The sequence below is a fragment of the Schistocerca cancellata genome, chromosome 4 (assembly GCF_023864275.1).
Source record: "Schistocerca cancellata isolate TAMUIC-IGC-003103 chromosome 4, iqSchCanc2.1, whole genome shotgun sequence".
Lineage (NCBI taxonomy): Eukaryota > Metazoa > Arthropoda > Insecta > Orthoptera > Acrididae > Schistocerca > Schistocerca cancellata.
The window spans coordinates 85,205,475-85,230,352 of record NC_064629.1 but is presented as its reverse complement, the minus strand read 5'-3'; the positions used below and the strand labels follow the sequence as shown (position 1 = coordinate 85,230,352).

Genomic DNA, 24,878 nt, shown 5'->3' with positions numbered 1-24,878 from the left:
TCTTCTTGCTACCACATCCTGTGGATTTCCTGGATATTGTGTAATTTAATGTCCGTGAACAGTGACATGAAAAGTGCAGGCCTTCACAGTGAAGATAATGGGGAAACCAGCAAAAACAACAAACTGTGAAACAAAACAACTGCATTAAATTCCACAAAATCCAGCAAATGCTCAGCATGTTGTAACAAGAAGATAACAAAACACGCACTGATGATGCTGAAACTTCAGAAAAACATGTTGGGAGGGGGGGGGGGGGAGGGGGGGGGGGCTGAATTTAATTAAAACTGTGTTTTGCTCAAGGCAGACCCTCCCCCAAAGCAAATTAAGTGATAGTGTTTCATATGAACTTCTATTTCAGACTTGTCATTGATTACGAAGACATAAGGAGATTTCCAGTTTTGACTGAACCAAGAAGTCTTGTTGTGTCTCTGTGAATGAATAACTACAAAACTTGTGGTTTTATCGGAAGTACCTCTTATGTAATACCAAATAATGTCTATTATTACACCAAGTGTATCTCTTAAGGGTCACCATGGGCATTTTCTCTGGTAGTTCAGCAGATATTTGCAGTTTTGTTTTTGCAATGAGTAGATGGGTACAGCCCAAACAAATATTGCTCATCACATGTTTCATACAACACCCAGTGTCAACAAAAAACATCAGTTTATTATCCATTTCATAAAAAATAAATAAATTATTTTTCAGTGGAATTTTACACGTCCATTCAGTAGAACGGTCCCAAATTAGTCTAGTGCAATATTTTCTTTATTGATATGTCATCTGGTTGGATTCCATTAGAATCATTGTTCTCCATGGCTACGATGTAATCCAAAACAGGAAGGAAGTCAGCAGTCAGTGGCAACTCGATCTGTACTTTATTGTAGATCTAGATCTCAGCTGTCGAATAGCTATCATCAAGACATTTGAAGTGAGTCGTGTAGAATCAAAAAGGCTTACAACTGCACGTTACATAGCTTGAAAAACTTGTGTGGGAATTTGAATTAAACTACGTACATACTACATGTAGTATTGTATGGAGCTTACTTTGCCGTATCAAAGTTGGCAATGTGAATTGATACCTCAGGCATAGCACAGCAGTGCCCTCATGCTGATGTCAATATAGTGTCAAGTTAGCAAGAGCTGTGCCCCAGTTCGTGATGTCATTTAAAGGAATCGACATCATAGTGTAGGACTAACATGATAGTTTAGTATCAAATGGACTTGTTCATTTAAATGTGGAACACTGTACTGCAAGAGAAAAGTTTCTTAATCCATGCATCATGTGATGCTTTGCTAGTCCATGAGATTGTAAATTATCCAGTACTCCTGTGGCAAAGATCTGTATCAAAGTTAAGTAAAGGTTTGGTTATAATAGAAGGAAACATTCCACAAAGGAAAAATATATCTAAAAACAAAGATGATGTGACTTACCAAATGAAAGTGCTGGCAGGTCGACAGACACACAAACGAACACAAACATACACACAAAATTCAAGCTTTCGCAACAAACTGTTGCCTCATCAGGAAAGAGGGAAGGAGAGGGAAAGACAAAAGGATGTGGGTTTTAAGGGAGAGGGTAAGGAGTCATTCCAGTCCCGGGAGCGGAAAGACTTACCTTAGGGGGAAAAAAGGACGGGTACACACTCGCACACACACACATATCCATCCACACATATACAGACACAAGCAGACATATTTAAAGACAAAGAGTTTGGGCAGAGATGTCAGTCGAGGCAGAAGTGCAGAGGCAAAGATGTTGTTGAATGACAGGTGAGGTATGAGTGGCGGCAACTTGAAATTAGCGGAGATTGAGGCCTGGTGGATAACGGTAAGAGAGGATATATTGAAGAGCAAGTTCCCATCTCCGGAGTTTGGATAGGTTGGTGTTAGTAGGAAGTATCCAGATAACCCGGATGGTGTAACACTGCGCCAAGATGTGCTGGTCGTGCACCAAGGCATGTTTAGCCACAGGGTGATCCTCATTACCAACAAACACTGTCTGCCTGTGTCCATTCATGCGAATGGACAGTTTGTTGCTGGTCATTCCCACATAGAATGCATCACAGTGTAGGCAGGTCAGTTGGTAGATCACGTGGGTGCTTTCACACGTGGCTCTGCCTTTGATTGTGTACACCTTCCGGGTTACAGGACTGGAGTAGGTGGTGGTGGGAGGGTGCATGGGACAGGTTTTACACCGGGCGTCTTTCCCTCTCCTTCCCTCTTTCCTGATGAGGCAACAGTTTGTTGCGAAAGCTTGAATTTTGTGTGTATGTTTGTGTTCGTTTGTGTGTCTGTCGACCTGCCAGCACTTTCATTTGGTAAGTCACATCATCTTTGTTTTTAGATATATTAAGTAAAGGTTTTATTTATTTGTGTAACAAAGTGAACTAATACAGTAAAACTTCGTTTATACATTTTTCAATGGACTACAGAAAAAAAAGTATGAGTGAAAAACGTATATATGAAATATAGCACCATACTATCTTTATGCTCGTTTTATCACTGACGCACCAATAACATACACTGTACTCCCAAAACAGGATAACTCTGTCATTATTTCGTCAGAAACATTGTGACACATCACAAATTGTTTAATTATTTCTAATGCATTTACTGCATCGTGAAATGACACGGAGGAATGCTGAGGCTCTTCTGTATCATCCTCATCGTCAGTTTCTTCCTCGTCCAGGCCTCGCGATGCACATCGAACTATCTCAGCAATAGTCACAGGTTCTGTAGTGACGAGGTTTTCATCAATGTTCACATAATCCTCAAATGATGCCTGCTCTCGAATTTGATTCCATTCTTCATCATTAGGTGAAATATCGTCAGTATGATCATTTCCACCATGATCGTGGACTTCATTTCCAAATCCAGCTTTTCGGAAACTACCAAATGGTATCATTTGAAACTCTGTGGCATGAGGCTGCAATGTAGTGCATTGCCTATCAGAAGAAACAAATTCATTAATAATTTCTCAAAGTGCTCTTTGGCTCCGGTAGCACAACATGAAATAAATAGCAAGTATAAATCTTACCTGTAAAATGTCTATTTTCATTTCTTCCTTTTTTTCAATGTTTACACACATGACGGCACGCCGAATGAGCATTTTGCAATAAACTTGAAATTATGTATTACTGCAAGGCCAAGTGGCTGGAGCTCACTCATGCAATTCGCTGGAAAGAATTCCACAGTCACATTTCTGTCTATGAACAATAAAATCTTCCTGCCATCCACAATTTCTTGTTACTTGTGTATTTTGTGGGAAACGTGACAATGTTCTTAAAACAATGGGGCTTGGCAAATTTCCTGATCATAAGTGGGGGGAGCTTCTCACTCCCATCACTGTTAGCACATAACAGCACTGTTACACGTTGTATACTCCGTGGCAGTTCTCACCTTTGCATGCCATTGTGTGGTCAGGCATTACATTGTAAAACAAGCCCGTGTCATCCACATTGAAAATGTTTTTAGGGGCATACTGGGATGTCAGTTCTTTCAAACAGGTTTCCTTTCAATCTCTCACTGTCTTGGGATTGACACTTTTGCTTTTGCCACATACATTCTGACAGCTGATGCCATGTCTTACCTTAAATTTGTGCAGCCAACCTGATGAAGCACTGAAATTTTCCACACCAAGTCGAATTGCAAATTCATTTGCTTTTTAACAAAGCATTGGGTTGCTAATAGGAATGCCTTCTGCTATATGTTTCCTGAACTATTGCAACAAACAATCTTCCACATCTTCACATTTCCCGCACATTTCACACCCTGAATGTGTGTCCGCTTACTAGTAAAAATTCCGAACACATGTCACTATCTTCAATTTCCTTTGCCTTTGCTACTATAGAATTTAAAGTAGATACAGAAATTCCTAATTCCTTGGCAATACCCACTCGCTTTTGATTACTGTTTTCCTTCACAGTTCTCAAAATTTGCAGCTTTTCAGCGATAGTAATGCTTTTCTTTTTTCTTCCACTCATGTTACCAGTTCACAAAATTATTAGAAATATAGTATGAGGTGTGATGTGCTTCGGGATTCCTGAGTGACACATAACACTTCTTGTCCAGTTGTGCCCTAGTTCGGCAGAAGTTGTGTAATTTCAAGAAAAGAAATGAGTGCTACACATACTACCAACCTGTACCATCTCTGCATAACATCTGGTTTTTGTGACAACTCTATTATTGTGGTTTATACTGTTGTTGCGTATCTGTCAATCTATAAAACAATCTCAAGTCTGTCACATTAAAAATTAAGTGTTAGTTGGATTCGCATGCTCACAACAAAGTGATTTTCTAGTTGGCAAAATGATGCCGTGATAATAGATGAAGCTTAGACTGGTATTACACTATCAAATTTTATTTGACAATGATCTTTGATGTGGTACAAAAGGGGGTATTACATTGTCATCAAATATTTCATCAAAGTTCCTTGATAATGGTCAACGACAACTTAATACTATTATCTGCAGTTCAGTTTTACTTACAGCATCAACAGTGCAGTGTTCTGGCATTGGCAACACCATCTTCATGTAATGCAAATGTTTTGTTATGAACTTTCATTTTATGAGTAAAACTAATTTACTGAGCGGACAAGGGTACGACAAGCATTGTTTTAATGCCTGAATTCACTGGACCAACAAAAATTTATGACCACACGTGGAGATGATGATGAAGACCCTTTCATCATTTATAACAGTTGGTATTCAAAGATCCCACCACAAATTAGATCTGATAGTGCTTGAACAGCTGCCTTAGAACTAGACCACAATTCAGTTACTTTCAAATATTTAACAGTAATAATTTTATCAACAAAGATAACCACACACTTCACGTTTTCCCTCAGGGTGGGAGAAATGAAGTTTGTGTACGTACCTGTTTCATTCTCCTCTGGACAAGATGAAGCATGAATAAAAAGGAATACTAAGTATTTTTGTTTGCTCTAACACAAACACGTGGGACTGCATGTGAGACACTCTCTCTCTCTCTCTCTCTCTCTCTCTCTCTCTCTCTCGTGCGCGCCCACACACACACACACACACACACACACACACACACACACACATATTTATTTATATGTAAATACATTTGTAAAACTAACCACGCTCAGGTACAGTTCTTCCTCATGCAGGAGTAATCAGAACTATAAATTATTCCAAGAAGATCAGTGCTTGATTTGTTAAAAAATAGGTTCCGGTGCTGTGACCTTTAGAGGGATGTTTTTGGAATTCGTACTTCTTAAAACTTTGTGTTAATGCTTTAATGAGCATTTTAAAGTTCAAATACAATGGTTTTGTATGAATCACAGCAAAAGTTCTATTGTGCCATTTGTCTGAAAATCTGCGGTTCTGACTTTATGTCATGGGAGATATCAGTGTGGGATACCAGTGTATACAGTCACAAAACAAGCACTGCACAAGACAGCTTCCTCCACTTCCAGATAATAGCAAATATATTCCATGTCATAATTAATGTCATCATTATATATCTATTTCTATCATGGGAAGCAACATGTAGTAATAAATTTCAGGCTGTTTTAGTATTTTAGTAGAGAGAGAGAGAGAGAGAGAGAGAGAGAGAGAGAGAGAGAGAGAGAGAGAGCAAGAGTTTTTTTTTTTTTTTGTGTGTGTGTGTGTGTGTGTGTGTGTGTGTGTGTGTGTGTGTGTGTGTGTGTGTGTGTTTTGGGGAGGGGGAGGGGGGAAGGGGGAGGGGGAGGGGGGGGGGGTCACACGCTGAAATCATGTATATCTGAAAATTGTATAGTAATATTCAGTTTGTTTTTATCTCTTGTGGGGTGAGTGATATTCTTTATTCGCAGGACTATTTAATGATAATATGAAGAAATTACGAATATCAAATGCATAAATATTGAGCTAACTTAAGGATAAGAGATATATCTCTATTGATATGCAAAAGAACATATGCATAAAATTATTCTGTCAGCACAATTAGCAGTAATTTCCTTAATTACGGCACACAGAAATTAAAAATCAGGCGAATTACAAAGCTGAATATGAGTAGGAAAAACAGAGTAAAAAGTAAACACAAATCATGCATAACTTACACTTTCACTCTCCTTCAACAAATACTTATGCTCAAAACACATGCAACATTTATAACAAACACAATGCTTCATGAAGAATATCTGAAAGAGGGCTGTTTACACTCTCTCGTATCACACAAACAAGATTGCTAAGGTACTATAGTTGCTACCATAATTAATGAGTTTACTGTTTTCCATAATACAGATTTCATCATCATATTGTGAACTTAATAACTCAATGGGAAATTTGTTCTCTTTCAAATAAACATTTAATGTAAGAACATACCATTCTTGTTTGCTTTGGTTGCATGAATTATAAGAGCATCAGGATGGCCACCCCTAATGTCTGGACCATCCTCATCTGGTTTTTTAAACACGAGGTGCTGAGTAATATCTAACTCATCCAAGGGACTTGGTTCAGTTTCTCTGTCTTGGGTAACATCACTCATTTTTGAGACAGATGAAACTGTTCCACCAGTTTTGCCTTCATGTTTCCATCTTGTTTCATCATCTTGTCTATAAATAATAATAATAATAATAATAATAATAATAATATAAAAACACATATGGACATGTAAAGAGGTATTAAATTCATATTTAACATACAACCTTATCTTCTCCTAAACTAATCTATGAAAAACTTACTTTGTGTTGACAATTAAGTACCCTTATAAATATCAAACTCTATATTTCTCTGTACCCAAAACTGGCATGTTATATATTGGGAAAAGCTCTGGAAACAAAATCTGAAGAAGAAGAATAGACTTAATACGAGTTCATAAGTAATAGCTACATCTCTTACTGCATTGTGTTGCCAATTTGAATATTTTCTTATGTTCTCTTAATTCAGAAAATTGTGATGAAAATTTATACAGGGCCAGTTTTTTGATATATTTGTGTTTATTAAACTGACATAAAAAATGCTACATAGCTTTAGCCACAAATGCTCAACTGGGTTCATAATGAAATTATATAGCTCAAAATGTTAACTAAACCATGTTTGAATAGCCTCTGGCACATGCATGGGTACGTTACTTTGCTTTGTAATCTTGGAGTTTCCAGACAACAGCGAACATCAAGAAGGATTGAAAGTGATCACCAAGCAGTGTGTTTTACAGCAGGCACAATCAGACTAGCATGCACAGAAAACCCAATGCACATCACAAGGAAATACTTGTCATCAGCCTACAAAATGACCTGCTGAAAATTAGAAACTATGGCCCCCATATGGTAATGCCATGCCTAGACCTATGTTTGCAACAAATATCAATGGCATCAAGCCAACTGCCATGTTTTCAGCTGTACAAGGAATACCAAGCAGCTACACATACTCAAGGTTGATATTTTCTCCTATTTTGTAAATTCATCTTTGCTGAGCCAATTGGCTCTTAGTGAGAGGGTACTGAATGATTTAAAGAAGAAAGGAAGTTTGGGGTGTAATGTCTCACCAATAACTGAACATGGAGCATTAAGTCAGTTTACAGACGAAAGAAAAAGGAACCAGCTGTGGCATTATCGATGGGTCTACCCTCACATTTGTCTGAAATCATCTACAGAAAACATGGAAAACTTAAATCTGATTAGCCAGAGAGATAATTGAACAACCAATCCAAAAAAATTGGGCCTCTGCCTTTACCACAGCTCTTATGGTGCAAGGCTCATCTGAGGCTACACAGCTTATTTTACCTCATTGGATCTGGACTCTAGCATGGAAGCTAGACTGTTGGAAGGATATTTCCTACACCTTCATCTTATGTAAATCAATATTCTCATAGTTTGGATTTGTCTTTATTTCTTCTGTTACTGCTGTTTTCCAGTCTCTGGAGGTGTATTTCTGGAATAGATCCAAACCTTATTTATTCATACTGTTATCAGTCACCTATATCTGCGTATAGATATTTAACCTGTGTGTTGGATGAACTGCTTAATTACAATCTGCCTATATTATGCTGTAAAGGAGAGAGGAGTTATGCTTTTTAAGCAATTTCAATTCACCATTTGAATTAATTTTGACTTCAAATTTCTTTAAGTCCCCAAAAACAGTCACAACAAACCTGACAGCTAATTTAACTGAAAAGCATGGTGGTACATCATTACTTACCCAAAATGTCCAGCAAAAGCATTGACATTATCAACTAAATACTTTAGAGGCTCAATATTAGACATTCATATCCTACCATAGTATCTTTATGTCCTAATGGTCTACTCAATCTCAGTTTAAAAGTTACTTATGGAATAGCTTCTTGCTCATGTTTCATAGTGGCTGCAATGCCATGTAACATCTTCACTCAAATGCAAGTGTTGTCCAGTTAGATTATGTTGTGAATCGTCGATCTTTCAAAGTGCCGCCGCACAGTTACGCGCATCCTCTACATGCGGCGCTGTCTGCCAGCCATGCAGCAGCAGCGCCACCTAAGCGACCATCCAGGCAGTGGGCGCTAGACTCGGACTCAGTTCTGATTTGACTGTTAAAGTGTACACACGTCTTACTTTGTTTACTTGATCTGTGACTTACATGTATTGTGTCGTCCTTGAAATATATTTGTTCAACTTGAAGTTATAACAGATTAGATTCTGGGTCACTGGAGAAGAAAGCCTAACAAGGAATAAGGCATTATGATGAAGTGAGTAACATTCATCAAATTTTTAGTGATATAAGTGATCATGTGAGTACAAAACAAGGGTATTTTCTCAAACAGTAACCACTTCTCTATCTAAAACTGTAAACTTTTTGACAAACTGGTGATGTGTTACTCTGATTTTGTATCTATTCTGATCTGCTGGACACTCCTGCTATTTTGGGTTTTAGTGTCATCAAGGGACTTAATGACTTAGGATTTCTCTTTAGTAAGAGTATCTCAAACATGATCCATTAAGCCTTGTGATCCCAAATGAGAAGCTGCTTGAATAAAGAAGCACTGACACTATATGCAAACTGATAAAGTGGAGCGATATTGGAAGGCTTCCATCACACTGTCATCACACACATACTGCAGATTTTTTGAGTAGAGCAACAACTAGTAGTAAATACTTAATAATATAAAAGCTTATTACATTTTAAAGGCATTAATGAGAAGCTAGACGAACATGAAAATCAAACATAACTCTAAGCAGCGTGCTTCCTGCTGCTTGTACCTCTCTGTAAAACCTCACTGGCCTCAACACACAAATCTAGGAGTGCTGTATATGAAGTGCACACAAATTCTGTCACTAAGCTACCTGCATGTACTACATTCACAGAAACATCTATAGCTTGCAGTAAGAGTGAAACACAAAAATCAGCAAGGAAAGTATTGGTAAAGGAGGCATTTAAATGAGGTCTGAACTGCCATACGATGAATACATTTCCGCCAAAAACTGCAATGCCCTGAAGGAATCACCCAAAAATGGTACATTTAATAGCTGCAATACCTACTGTACTGAAAGGAAACATACAGAACAATAAAATAAATTACACAATCCAAAATGAGTACCCTAAATATTCACCAAGATGCCCTGCATGTACTGTTAAGGAATGGCAGTCTAGATAGTTAATTACCCAGTGTAAATTTGAACTGGACTGCTTACAGGTTGAGCTGTGGGGAAGTCACCAATCAATGAAGTTCCAGACATATTCAATGGGTGACACATTTGATGAACGTACAGATTATAGAAGAAATTGCTGTCTGTTACACTGAAAGGAAATCTTGAACATTTCTCGCACTGTGTAGGATCGCTGTATTGTTGAAATACACTTAGATGAATATGTTGACTGAAGGCTACTGCTTCAGGTCCTTTAACATACGAAATATAACATATGCTTTAGGATTATTCAGGAATCACAGCAACAGAGATTATTCCATTTCTCAATGGTGCTCTGACATAACTCGACATGCTAGTATACAGGAGTGTGTATTTTGGGATGTGGTATTTATCTTTGTAGTATCTTGAGTATACTTTGTCACATGTGGACAAGTATTGTTCTGTTGGAATATGGCTCCCTGCAAGTACTGAAGAAAGGGAAACAATTTCGATTCTACAACTTTCCTGGCATACTAGATGCTACAGAAAGTATCCACAATAGGAGCAGCCAAGATTACTAACGATAGAAAATGGTACCCACACCACCACAATGAGCATTTGTCTGTTTTGATGCTAAATAAAGTACTGCGGGAAGTTATTTTTACTTTTGCAGTACCTTACATGTACTGTCCACCACTGTAGTCACAAATGATGTCAAACAGAATGGAAAAGAGAATGTTTGGGTGATTTGCATAACATGATCTCAATTGATGAGTCCATTGTAGCAAGAGTTATATTTGCCTTAGTGCAAAAGATACACTGCACAAAGGACTAGATGGCTTTAGTGCACAGCAAAGCCCACACTAGCAAAATGTGCTGATGGTGAAACACTTGTACTGCTCCACTAACATGACACAAACCCTTTATGTGAAGCACGTCATACTATCACTGGCATGCTGATGAGGTATCTTATCATCCAGTGCCTATCTCACATTTCACGACTATTCCATTTGTATGCCATGCCCTGCTTCAAATTTCTTTAAGTCCCATGACATTATCAGCAACAACAGTGTAGGTTTAAATAATAATATCTTTGACATAACAGAAAACCACCATACTGATTCATAATGATCTCTTATAACAAATATTACTGTCTGCATTTCATTTTGAATATTACAAAAATAGATAGCATCAATGAACATAGCACAATGTCTCACTTACGATGGGGCAATCCAATCATCCACCTTACGATGGAGCTCTGGAGAGGTGCCAGGTAATGTCGGTGACACAGGAGGTGGCGTTGCTGCCGATTTCACACTTGCTGTTCGACTTCGTTTAGGAGGCAGAGCAGGGGGCAGACTTGCCAGTTGTGTTTTCACAGGTGACGAAGTTGCAAACTCTATGCTACAAAATAACACTCATCAGAAACAATGTAAACATAAAACAGAAAAAAAATGCACAATATTGATGACAGAGCTCCTAGGGCCTCTCTTGGTAACATCTTAAGAGTAAAATGATAGGAGATTCAAACTATGTTGCATTTCAAATATGGTTCACAAGGACAGGTACTTCATTAATCATGTGGAATGATAAAACAATGGCAGGATAAGGGTTAATAATGTTATTAATAAATACATATAAATCACTCTGTTAACCCAGTGATTTATTTTGTTGTGAGGAAGGCAAGAGAGTGGAAAGAGATAGATGATGATGTCAATTGTTAAACCTTCTGTAATAGTCTATGTTATTACATGAGTGTTATTCTTTCCCTATGATAAAATAATTGTTAGAAATATCAAGGCATCAGTTGTGAGCCAACACTGAGTGCTCTGCAACAGGGTAGTCATGTTTGACTTTCATCTCAATAAGGCTGTGGTCATTTAAACAAGTGTACAGTAGGACTGGGGTCAGGCAAACCAAAAATGCTGCCCATGGATTGCAGACGATATGTAATATCTCACAAGACTGATTTCACAAGCAGCTGTGTTTCTAATGGAGTAGGATATGCTGGTAAAATGACTGGAAATGGAGGCAGGGGATGAATGCATAGAACCATGGCATCCTATAGATCAGGCTGAAATGGTTTCAGTGCACCAACACTGTTTGAATGATCATGTTAAAGCACATGCTCATTTACTTGTTGTGGGTTACTGCTCATGTTTCACATCAGTGAGATGTTACCTTTCACAGAATAGCTCCTAGTGATGGTATATTTCTCCTATAAACAGGATAATTGTAATAAGTCTTTAAAAACAATGAAATGTAAGCTCTTATTGAAATTAACTTGTAAAGTACTTGAGACAGCAAAATGGTGAGTTCAAATATAACTTAATTTTCTATGTTAGTAATTCACATGTACTAACAGAATTCTTTTATTTTACATGCCTGTGGCTTTAAAGTAATACTGAAGGTGTTGTAGTTTTAAAGGGTAGCAGTGTATAGATACTTTACAGGGTGAAGAAAAATTCACAAACTTGGACTTCACAGTACAATGGTATTATATTATAATTTTCATTTGCCGAAGATTTCAAGATGCTGTTTCTTTGTATGTTTCAGCTATTATGAGGCTACATAATGGAAACTGGCTTTGTGACTGTATTCTGATTTTCAACTGATGAGAACAAAGCAATAGCTATTCCAAGAAAAGAATGGAACCCTTAAAAATATTAAGCTACTTGCATCAAACAGTTTGAAGAGCTTTAAGTAATGTAGATGTTTCTTGCAACTGGGGAGGAAATATTCATGAATTTGCTAAGAATAGGTACCTATTGAAGCCCTGAGCAGTGCCAAGAATATTACCAGATTTACCACAACATTTTAATCAATCCATTACTTCATTTTGTGTTTATCTTTATTTGAGAAGAGAGATACAAATTAAAATATTGGAAGAAAAACAGAACCTGTGGTTGGAAAAGGATTCAATTAAATAATTTCAGGACTTTTTGAGTAAGATACATCAGAAAAGTGATTAGTTTCAAGTGAAAACTGTGTGTAAAAAAATGTTTTTTAATATCTTCTATGTTTAACAGTATGAAGTTATACCTAAAGTTATTGTTAGTGTTATGACGTAAAAGGATTTAAAAGTTCAAGTTTGTATTAAGAATCAAATTGTTAGTACATCACAGCCATCATGGATACTTCCAGGTGAGAAACTGCAGAGACAGTTCCAGTTACAGGGCTTATTAATTAGCGATGCTGAGACAGAAAGTTTTGATACTATTACTTCAATATCTGGATTAGAAATGATGGCACTTTCATACATCTACATCTAAATCATACTCCGCATGCCACCTAATGGTGTGTGGCAGAGGGTACTTTCGGTACCACTATCTGATCCCTCCAACCCTGTTCCACTCGCGAATACTGCGTGGGAAGAATGTCTGTAAGCCTCTGTATTGGCTCTAATTTCTTGAATTTTCTCCTCAAGGTCAATATGTGAGATGTATGTAGGGGGAAGTAATATGTTGTCTGACTCCTCCTGGAAAGTGCTGTCCTGAAATTTCAATAGTAAATCTCTCTGTGACGCACAACGTTTTGCTTGTATCGTCTGCCAGTAGAGTTTGTTTAGCATCTCCATAACGCTCTCTCGCCAGCTAAATGATCCGTGATGAAATGCACCACTCTTCGTTGGGTCTTCTCTATCTCCTCTATCAGTCTTACCTGATAGGGATCCCAGATAGATGAACAATACTCAAGAATTGGGCGAACAAGTACCTTATAAGCCACTTCTTATGTGGATGAGTTACATTTCCTTAAGATTCTTCCGATGAATCTGAGTCTTGTATCTGCTTTTCCCACTATGTTTTATATGGTCATTCCACTTAAAGTCGCTCTGGATAGTTACACCTAGATATTTTACGGCAGACGCTGTTTGTCATCAATACTGTAGCTGTACAGTAGTGGATTTCTTTTCCTATTTATGCGCAATATGTTACATTTATTTACATTCAGTGTCAACTGCCAGAGTCTGAACCATTCATCAATTCTCTGCAGGTTGGTCTGCAAATTCTTACCACCTTCTGACATTGCTACTTTGGTATAAACAACTGCATAATCTGCGAATAGCCTAAAAGAGCATAAGACTCTTTCTACTAGATCATTTATATCTCCTGTGAACAGCAACGGTCCTATCACACTTCCCTGTGATACTCCGGATATTAGCTTTACATCTGTCGATTTAGTTCCGTTAAGAGCGGCGTATTGAGTTCTATCTGCAAGAAAGTCTTGAATCCAATCGCAATTCTGCTCTGATACCCCGTAAGCTCATATTTTTTTCATTAAACGGCAATGTGGGATGGTGTCAAATGCCTTACTGAAATCAAGGAACATGGCATCAGCCTCAGCACCATTGTCCACTGTGCTGTGTATCTCATGGAGCAACAGAGCGAGCCGAGTTTCACACGATCTCTGTTTGTGGAATCCATGTTGATTTTTATAGAGGAGCTGTTCACTTTCCAATAACGCCATAATTCTTGAGCATAAAATATGTTCCATAATTGTACAAAGATTGACACCAATGATACAGGTCTATAATTGTATGGATCTGTCTTAGAGCCTTTCTTAAAAATGGGAACGACCTGCACTTTTTTCCAGTCCTTAGGTACCATTCGTGGCTCAAGCGATTCGCATAATGTTCATAGAATCTTATAGGTATCTCATCTGGTCCTGAAGCCTTTCCACTACTATGTGATTGTAGCAGCTTTCCAATTCCACGATCGGTTATCTCAATATCTGCCATTTCAATGTTCGCAAAATGAGTGAAAGGAAGGACAGTGTTATGATCTTCCGCGGTGAAACAACTTCGGAAGACCGAATTCAGTATTTTGGCCTTCCCTCTGTTCCATTTCTGTGACGGAGTGGTTGCTGAGAGAATGAATAGATTCTTACTGATTTTACATATGATCAAAATCTCTTACAGGGTGTATACGCGGACAAGGAAAAATAATTCCCGGATTTTTCCCGGATTTCCCAGTTAAAAATACACTTTCTCCCGGATGAAAACACACTTTTTCCGTGTTATTAAGTGACATTGTATTTTCCCTCAGAACTGTAAAACTTATCCATCCTTTGAATAATTATGTTTTTATACACGGGCATAGAATTTCCCAGCACTTTAGAAAACAAAACTCAGGGAAGAAATCGCTTTTTGGAAAGATTTTTGATGTGCAGCAACAAGTACACTGCGTATTTTCGTATTACGAAAGTATAAATTCGAATTCCACCAAACACCGCATGTTACTTTCCGAACCATTGTAATCGAGATTATGGTGCGCCTTTGTAAGCCAGTCATAGCTCATGCCACGTGATCCCACCAGCCGATGACAGCAGATATACAGACCACAGGACACGTGATGTAGTCAGCTAATAGCAACATCACTGTTAAGTAGTGTGGATACACAAACAGGAAAAGTTAATGTGTTAGATTTATATACATAGTGTTGCTACAAGAAAAGCAAAGCTTTCACATATAATATTGGTCTCTAAGGTTAATAAGCTGCAAGAGAAGCTAAGCTTTCACATATAATGTTGATATTTTTTGCGCATGTTACACTTTATAATATATCACACAAATGTGCCAGTAAAATTATTAGCAGAGTCCAGTGACTTGTCCTTAAGTTTTCCACAAATAAATTAGCTACCGCAGAGAAGAGAGAACTTCCCATAGCACTACATCAATTTGCTTATAATAATGACATGTATGTCTGATCTTCTGGGCTCGTCATCAAACGCTCTGTGATTTAAGAAATTCATCGTACATTCTCGCACATAGTTCAAATTGCGTAAAAGGAAATTTACTTTCAAAGCAACGCTTTTCAAACCACCATTCACAATATTTTCCCTCGACCTGTTAGAAATAGGTTTGTTTCAGTAGTCGTCAGAGAGTGCCAGATAACGGGCACCACCGACCTTTAGCAGCTTCTATGATGCAGGGAGCCCGTATGTTTGTACGTGTAAAACATTAAAAGATCTTACATTATGTCATAAAAGAAAAAAGACAATAGAGGATACTCCAAGAACATAGGAATTTCATGAACAATAATAAAATGGCACATTTAAAGGGCATAATTATAGAGCACATTCGTATGTCCAGATTCCCAATGAAGTAAGCCTCGGCCCGATATTGAGCTTTTCAGTGTGGGTTTTGGGACGTAAATGTTCTTGGAGTACCAGTACTGTATTGACTCATTTTTGATTCTTTATGATGGCATAATGCCATACATGCTAGAAGATGAAAATGTGCACTTGAAATGCAGCGAGCAGCTGAAATTACTCAATAGTGTGGAACTAAACACTTTGTTTCAAACACATTGACTGCCTCAGCATAAAAGATTTTTAAAAACCAAATTTCTTTAGCAAACCGACAAAAATAACTTCACTATTCTACAAGGTGATTAATGCATGGCTGTCAGAAAAGTGGAAATAAAATAAAATCTGAAGCTAATAACGTATATTAGCCTTCCTTAATTCTGTGAATGTATTTTAACTCACTTGATAGCTCCTGGCCACAGAAATCCATTTTATTTTCATTTGACGTGAGAGCAATAAACGAAGAGGAAACAGCAAAATCACTAAATGTAAACACGGGTCACTTGAAGACTACACACTTCCCCACTATAACTCAGACTGCTTTGCGCATCAGCACCAGATCTACGATATTCCCGAACCAGGGCAATACTAAGATAGCGACGTCCCCGCCCCTTCCACCCTCCCTCAAGCGTTTGAGATACAATGTCAAAAATTTAAAAAATCGAGTTTCCAAAAATATGTTCAATTTGTAGTGCAGATCTTTCTGAAGAGTCTGATACATAAAACTTATATGTTCAAGGAAATGTAAAACATGTTATTTGGTCTGAAGTGTGCCAGATTGCAGTGCCACCCCTCTTCACACAGCAGTCTTCTATCACACGTCACTGTATTTCACTCCATGAAATTGAAATGTGTATATTTTGTACTGGATGCCATCAAACTATATTCAGGACAGAGGAAATCGAAATGTGCGGTGGTGCCTCTCCTGCTCCTAGTCACCTGGTTTGACATCCTGCCCCTCTTTTTTTAAAAAAAACTCGCAATTAATACTGGATGGAATTATTTGTAATCGGGAGAACAAGAACTCTTCAGAAAATTTGCACTCTTTATTGCCTGTTAGCTAATAACTTTCTGATTTGGGTGACATAAAGTTAAATATAGGCTACATAAAACCAGTAAAGACAAGAGACAAGCAATACAGTACACATTTCTTCAATCCTTAGCTCCTAGCATTGTTTTCTCTCTAATCTTGCCAAAGCTTTACATGGCATTCTTTCCTTTCTGCGAACGAATCTATTACCCCAACAAAAGTTCATTGAACATTTTGCTACATGAAAAATCAAAATATCGTTGTCTAATACCGCGTAAGCTGTTAATACAAATAGTTCCCAAGACTGGTGTTGTTTCTCTATTTGATTACATCTATTTTGTCACTATCTGCTAGATAAAGCAAAATAGGCCTTTCTAACACTGCAGAAATTGTAACACACACCAAATAAACGAAACTGTTTTGGCACAAATGGTTATTTTTATAACACTACAGAATATAATTCACAAAGATCAACATAAAATGCCTACTACTAGCAAAAAGCTTTATGTCAGGAAATAGTTTCACGTTTCATTCATACGCTCCAGTTTCTCGAGCATGAGATCAAAAAGCAGTAGTACGAGATTCTTATATAAATTTGGACTCGTCATATCCTTCCTTAATTTGTGTGATGTCCCCATTCTTTCTCCTTCCTCATTCTAACAAAGTCTTGTCACGACTAATTCTGGAATTATTCCTGCCTTTGTCAAAACTTATTCGCTGGTTAACTTCACTAACCCTGCCAGAATCACCGGTTTAGTTACCCTTGATTATTCTCCGGTTAGGCGTTGTCATCTTCGTACAAACCATTTTCCGCGCTACTTCCACAATAGAACTTAAGCAGCTGCTAGATGGGGACTGTACAACTGGCCCTTACTAGTATAGCCATCTGGCCAAAAATTTTCTCACAAAATTTCATTTTCCTGGATACACCGAGAAGATAATACATAATCTTTCTTACCCGTTACTCCTGTTAGTCGTTTATTTCCATTCTGGTAGTCTGAATCTATGGATTTACCTAGTAATTATAACAATGCAGATCATTCGCAAACCCAAACAACAACATAATCAGACAGTGATTGGCGTTCACTCGTTTGGCTTTACTCCGCTCCGCTTGTATAGCCCGGCCCCCTTTTGCCTGCAGGAAAGTTTATTTCTAGATGCGACGAGGATTCCCCTGGCAGAGACATCACGTGCACTATACACGCATTCAAAAATCAACTTATGATTCTTTTTTCTACTATGGGACCAAACTGCTCATGTCATCGCTCCCTAGGCTTACACACTACTTAATCTAACTTAAACTAACTTACGCCCACTCCATCATAGATCCGGGCCCGGTGCGCATGCGTGAAACTGGTAGCTTGTGCGCGGCAGTAAAATTTTTCCCGGTTGCATGAAGCTCCTTGCTGTGACTGCTTACTCAGCCAACAGCCACATTTCTGTAGCCAGAAACAGGAGAAGGTACTACTCATATGATACTCAACTGCGCATGCACATGAGCCTGCTCGTAACTGCTACAATGAATTTAATGTAAACAGTTGTGACGCCACGCTCATCGGAGGCAATTTGTTATTATGAAGCATTGTATAGTCTTCCTAAAGCCTATGACACATTTTGCTGTTGGCAAATGCTTGTATGAGCACTGCGTTTTGTTGTTGTATATGGCACATTTCCTTTACAATTTATGTTTCATTTTCGTTTCTCCCCCCCCCCCCCCTCCCCTCGTTCACATTTTATTGTTGCAGTATTATTCTGCAATAGCGGGATACAGTAATATCCTCTGTTAGAGTATCAATTCTTACCAGTCAAAATTACAAAAATTTAACTGCAAACTAAAACAACAAAAAATTCCTGGAATTCTAAAAAATTCCTGTGCTTTTCCCAGTTTTGTCCCGGATGAAAAAATTCACGGGTTTTTCCCAGATCTCCAGGTTGTCCCAGGTCGTATATACCCTGTCTTGGGGTCTTTACTCCGGTCGGTTGACAGTGTCTTACTTTCGAAATCACTGAATGCTTCTTTCTTTGCTCTCCTTACGCTCATTTTCACTTTGTTCAGCTTTTGTTTGTCTTTACTTCTCTTGTATCTGAGATGAAGTGCTCTTTGTTTACGTAGCGCTTTTCTAACCTTACTCGGAACATAGTTGTCTAGGGCATATTGAATGATGACTTTGAATTTTTTCATTTGTTCTCCACATCTTCGTCCTCATCACCAAATATTTGATGCTGATTGCTGAGATATTCTGAAATTTGTATCCTGTCACCCTTGCTGAGCAAATATATCTTCCTACCTTCCTTAACATTCCCTGTAGGAGCCATCATCATAGATGCTGTCACAGTCGTGTGATCGCTGATACCTTCCTCTATGTTAACTGATTCGAAAAGCTCAGGTCTGTTTGTTGCCAGGAGGTCTAAGATGTTACCCTCATGAGTTGGTTCTCTAACTGTCTGCTCAAGGTAATTTTCAGACAAGACATCTAGAACAATGCCACACGATTCCCGGTCTCTGGCACCAGTTTTGATGGCATAACACTCCCAATCTATACCTTGCAAGTTGAAGTGACCCCCTATTACAATGGCATGATCAGGAAAATTACTAATGGTATTCTGCATGAAAATTGTGAGCACTGGAAAAAAGAAGATAAATTAAATAAGCATCTGCTTTTTGTGCTTTAACAAATAGTGCTTCTCTTCAAAACGAAGAGATGTTACACTTGCAAAACAATTTCCTTTGCATTCCTTTTGTATGAATAGTCATCCTCAAGCTATGATGTTTTTGGACATGACATTTCAGTTTTGCCACATTTCGAACACATGTGAAGTATGTCAGGAAAGCTCCACCTGTCTTCTAATGTTTCAAGTGAAATCATGAATTATTTGCAATTAGCTTGTTACAGATTAAGTGAGGGAGAAAGAAGCACGGTGTTGTTCAGATAAATGAAACTTATATCCATGAGACGCTTTCATGTCATAATGGCACTATAATGAGTTTTTCTGAAAATCAGCCTGCTTGTACTGCTGATTTTTCTTGATTTCATCTGCAACTGACCATTTGAAAGAAATTGTCAGTTTATTTACAGCGAGGAATCTTACAGGTTCAGAGTTATTGGAGCTTACTTTGAAATTACTGACATTCATTTCAAGCTATGGTTTCAAAGTATTGCTTGAACAGGAATATGTTTGTTATATTGAACAATTAACCATCAGTTACTTTAATACACCTTGCAGATCACATACTTTCAATTTTTTTCGATTTTGTACATATATTCAAATGCGTTAGAAACAACTGATTGAATCTGAAAGATGTTGACAAAATACTTGCTTTACCTAGCTCTGATAATCCAGTAGAAAATGTACAGACAAAATTTTCTGTTATCAGATACCTGTACAAAATTGAAAGAAATTTGTTATTTAAAACTGCACTACAGATTAATCATATGATAATTCCAGTGATATGCAGAGACATCAAGTTAGTTTAAAGGATAATATTTTTCATAAAAAGATTCTCTCTCCTCTGAAATAACTCGCAAATGATGGAAAATAGTTAAAATTCACAGTCCAATGAAAGTAACGTTAAAGAGGAACCTGTCGGAATTGCCAGCTGAATCAGCAAATGATGAAAATTTCAAAGATATTAACAATGTATTAAATTGGTGTGGGACAATTTGAGTGTTAAGGACACATTTTTGGCAATGCATCATGTAGCTAAAACCATTAAAGACATAACTGCATGCTCCTTAACTGAACTGAAGTTACCATATGATCTAACACGCAATTTGAAAACTTACTATCCATGTACAACAAACAACATGTTTTTGACTACCACAACATGCAATTTTTGAAATATTTTTCTTGGAAAGAATGAGCAGTGCTGAAATGAAATGTTGTGTGACGAGGGCCTCCCGTCGAGTAGACCGCTCGCCTAGTGCAAGTCTTTCGATTTGATGCCACTTCGGCGACTTGCACGTCGATGGGGATGAAATGATGATGATTAGGACAACACAACACCCAGTCCCTGAGCGGAGAAAATCTCCAACCCAGCCGGGAATCAAACCCACCCAGTCCCTGAGCGGAGAAAATCTCCAACCCAGCCGGGAATCAAACCCGGGCCCTTAGGATTGACAGTCTGTCGCGCTGACCACTCAGCTACCAGGGGCACTAATGTGTATAAATGCATAACAAGTAATGCAAACTGTCACATTGTAACTACTGAGGTGTCATTTCCAGTAGGAATGTGCTGCTTTGTCAAGACTCTCTCAGCATTCTAATTTCATGTACCAGGTTATTTACTGATAGCCTCAGTGGGTAGTGCTGTAATGCTTCAGTTATTTGAGATTAATAGCAGTGAATTATGTGAAGTGAGTGGAAAAAGACAAAAATTGGTGCACAGCTGTTAACAAGTATTAGTTTCTGCATTACTGTTACACATAAGAAAGCACTGAGTGAAAATGTGGGATTGGAGGGAATATTTTATAGAATGAGGTACAGATGGGTTGTATAAACCACTTCTAACTTGGATTTTGGCCTTCCTATAGCATTTCAGTTCATACTGATAGCTGTCAGGTGGGAATTACAATGTTTCAGTAGAAAAGAATTTGGAATCTGAAACAAAAATTAGGATAAAAAATCATTTAATACTTCATTCTGCAAAATACAGCAGAGTGAAGTTTCATGTCATCTCATTAGAATTTCTAAACATGAGGGAATCTATTGATGATGTGTCCTTAGAGAAATGTTTTCTTGGGATCCATTGCAACTCAAAATTATACAACAGATTTTGATGTAGATATGTCTGTCCTCATTTCTTATTTCTGTAATCAGTTATGTCACATGTAAGGCCCTCAAACATGTTGATTGTAGTAGTTGTTCTTGTGCACTGCTAGTGGTACAACTACCAACATCTATTTCAATGACCTTAACAGAGGTGGTTTAAGTGTTTCCATCAGAAGACACATTTGAGTTGGGGAAATGTTTCTTTAAAGTATGCCACATTTTGATTAGCCCACATTCTGAACACACATTTTTAAAGTAAAATAATAAAGAAAGTATCTCAGCATCTATTGCGAACTTAAAATAGTGAAAGAAGTTTTACAAAAGAACAGTGTCTTATTTGCCACACCCCATCTTTCAGTGCAATCAACATAATGTTACAATACTTTTGCCAATACTCTTATCTCAAATTGCACAATATTAAGAAATGACAGTTGCAGGCATGAAAACTTGGGAAGTAAGAGAAAGCTTACCACACTCATGTGGTGTACAGGGCGGCATAAACATAACTGGCCCAGTCGAGTGGACTGGAGTGACTGTTGTTCATGCATTAAAGCCAGCAGATGCTCCTCAGTGCCTCCAGTTTTGTGAGTGGCTGTTTAGTAAGATAACAGTGAATGGATTGGACATGGACCTATTCTTTATGTCTGATGAAGCCTGGTTTCACCTGAGTGGTTATGTCAACTCACAGAATCACAGATTCTGGGCAGTGGAGAATCCGCGTAACTTCCACTAAACAACATTGTACGATCAGAAGGTTGGGGTTTGGTGTTTAGTGTCTGCCTGCTGCATTATTGGTCCCCATCTTCTTTTATCAGATGCTGCCTTCAGCACATTAAATTGCCAACTTTTGAAACCATTTGTGAGAGCATTAACAGAAGAAGAAAAGACCTACAGTTACTTCCAACAGGATGGAGCAACTGCCCATACAGCCAGCTGAACCATGGAGCACATTTACACAATCTTCATGCCTGATAGAGCTGTTAGCAGTTAGTCTGGTCGTGGCCCTAGCTGGCCATTCAAGTCATCTGATCTATAATGTGTAATTACTTTGTGGAATGAGCCCTGAAGTCTAAGGTGTATTGCAACAACCCTCATGGTCTTAAAGAACTGCAGCAGGAAATTTTGGATGATACTGCAGCAATTCCAGCAGTCCAGCTTTGGTCTGCCTTCAGCAACTTGCTGACCAGGGTCCAAAAAGTTTCAAGAGATGAATGATGGTCACTGTCAACAGCTGATGTAGTCAGGTTAGTACAGTATTTTCTTTCCTTTGCTCCATTTTTTGTACCCTGGAACTCTGTTCTCCAGACCACTTGTATTTGCCCCACCCTCTACAATGTTTTTGGTATCATACAGTACTATAAGTACTAAAATAAAATAATGAATGTAGCCTTTTGAACATTTTAATACTTGTCTATCATAATGCTTCTACTGTTAAGAAAATAACTTAGTCTAGGTCTATTGTGAACACCAAGTTACAGTCCGGCCACAAAGTTGATACTACTGACACCAAAATACCTCATTTCCTTTGTCTCATATGACCAGTACTATAACTGATAGTTATGTATTGCGTTTTGCCAGATGCAAACTGTACTGCAGACACATGACGTTTTTCCATTCAAGTGCTTTATGGGTATCTTACAATTTACAAAACAAGTATTCATTGTGAAAAATGTGAAATTGAATGACATATACTGAATTTATGGATCCAAGATTTCCTTGCACATTTTGGCAATGATCAGTTGTTTCATCTTTGCTCCTCACAGATTATTAGTTTAGGGGCAATCACTTAGTGCTTTTAAAGGTAGGCTTACATAACAAACAAATGTTTAGTCTGGCAGATTTTTATACTGCTAGGATACAATTTCTGTTCTTTTTCCGCTCTTGACAAATGACAGAAAACAGCAAATGTAATTTCAAGAGCTGAAATCTATGCAGTCATGATGTAACAGGCTCCTCATTTTTGAGTGTAAATTGGTAAAGGTGAAGCTACATCCCAAAGTCCAAGAAAAACAAAGACCACATTTTTGAAATATCAGAACAGGCAATATGTGAAGTACACATCTTAGAAACGATAAGTATTGCCGGTGTGTGTAAATGCATAACAAGTACTGGAAACTGCCACCTTGTCACTACTTTTTGGCTGGCTCTGAGCACTATGGGACTTAACATCTGTGGTCATCAGTCCCCTAGAACTTAGAACTACTTAAACCTAACTAACCTAAGGACACCACACACACCCATGCCCGAGGCAGGATTCGAACCTGCGACCGAAGCAGTCGCGCGGTTCCGGACTGAGCGCCTAGAACCGCTAGACCACCGCGGCCGGCTGTCACTACTTTTTCTCGTAGCTTCTTGACAATTAACACAAAACAGCAAATTTAATTTCAAAAGCTGAAATCTATATTTAAATTGATCCAGTAGGAATATCCATCTTTTTTAAGTTCAAGACTGACTGGCACTCTACTTTCACATACTAGGTCTTCTATTGATTACCCTGGTAAGTAACATAGTAACGCAAAATTCTACAAGTTTGATAGCAGACAATTGTGTGATGTAAACTGGAATGGACAATAAATTGGTGCACAGCTGTGAATGAATATTAGTTTCCGATTTGGTGTAGAAGTAATTATAGATATGCAAACATTAGGCAAAAATGTGGGATTGGAAGGAATATTTTGTAGAAAGATGTAGGCATGGTTTTCTAAAACACTTTTTATTCATGTTTTGACTGTCCTATACTATTCCGTGGCTAGCCAGCATTGATTAAGCTCCATTTATGTGTGTGGGACGGTGGGCGAGTGTGTGTTGAAACCAGTCATCAGTCTAACATGTAAAAATATTAAAACGTATTTAAACTCACTAAAATATAAACTGAAGGAATATTTCAATAAATAGAGACAAATGTAGCAAAGCTATAATTAAATCTACTGAAATAAGGCACACACTACACCATTTCAATATAGATATGACAAACACTCATAGAGATCAGTCTTCTGTACGCAAGCAAACAGCCAACAAAAAGCAGAGAGTACAGCATTGCCAAACTGAACATTCTAGTATGCTAGTTAAAGGAGGCCATGATAGAACAGATTGTAGGAGGATATGACCAAAGGAACATGAAGCTGGAAGCAACAGGGGATGGCCCAATACCTTGGGAACAGTTGGAATGATTTTTGAGTCACACAAAAGTTAGTCAAAGCCCTGACTGACAATGTGATTAACATTTGTGATTCCAAAAGGAACTTGCCCATGGATTCCCTGACTTTTGTCAGCATTGTGCCACCAACCATTTAACACAAGTGTACCTCACAGATCATCTCAAAATATGAACTTGTCACTGGTTTCTGCTTATACCTTCTAAGCTCCATAGATGCTCTCCTGCTGTGCTGTTGAACTAGCACACCAATGAGATCCACATGAACAATCCTTGTGTTTGTGCAACTTTTT

General features: G+C 38.0%; 1 protein-coding gene across 5 annotated transcripts in view; it reads right to left on the bottom strand.

The window, feature by feature from the left end:
- LOC126184914 (guanine nucleotide-releasing factor 2) overlaps nucleotides 1-24,878 on the bottom strand; it is a 406,168-nt gene that overhangs the window by 83,329 nt on the left and 297,961 nt on the right. For all 5 annotated transcript variants that reach the window (XM_049927576.1, XM_049927578.1, XM_049927575.1 and 2 more), the window contains 2 exons: nucleotides 10,766-10,948; nucleotides 6,330-6,559 (listed from right to left, as the gene is read on the bottom strand). In XM_049927576.1, coding sequence (XP_049783533.1) covers nucleotides 6,330-6,559; nucleotides 10,766-10,948 — 413 coding nt within the window. The remainder of the gene's footprint in view (nucleotides 1-6,329; nucleotides 6,560-10,765; nucleotides 10,949-24,878) is intronic.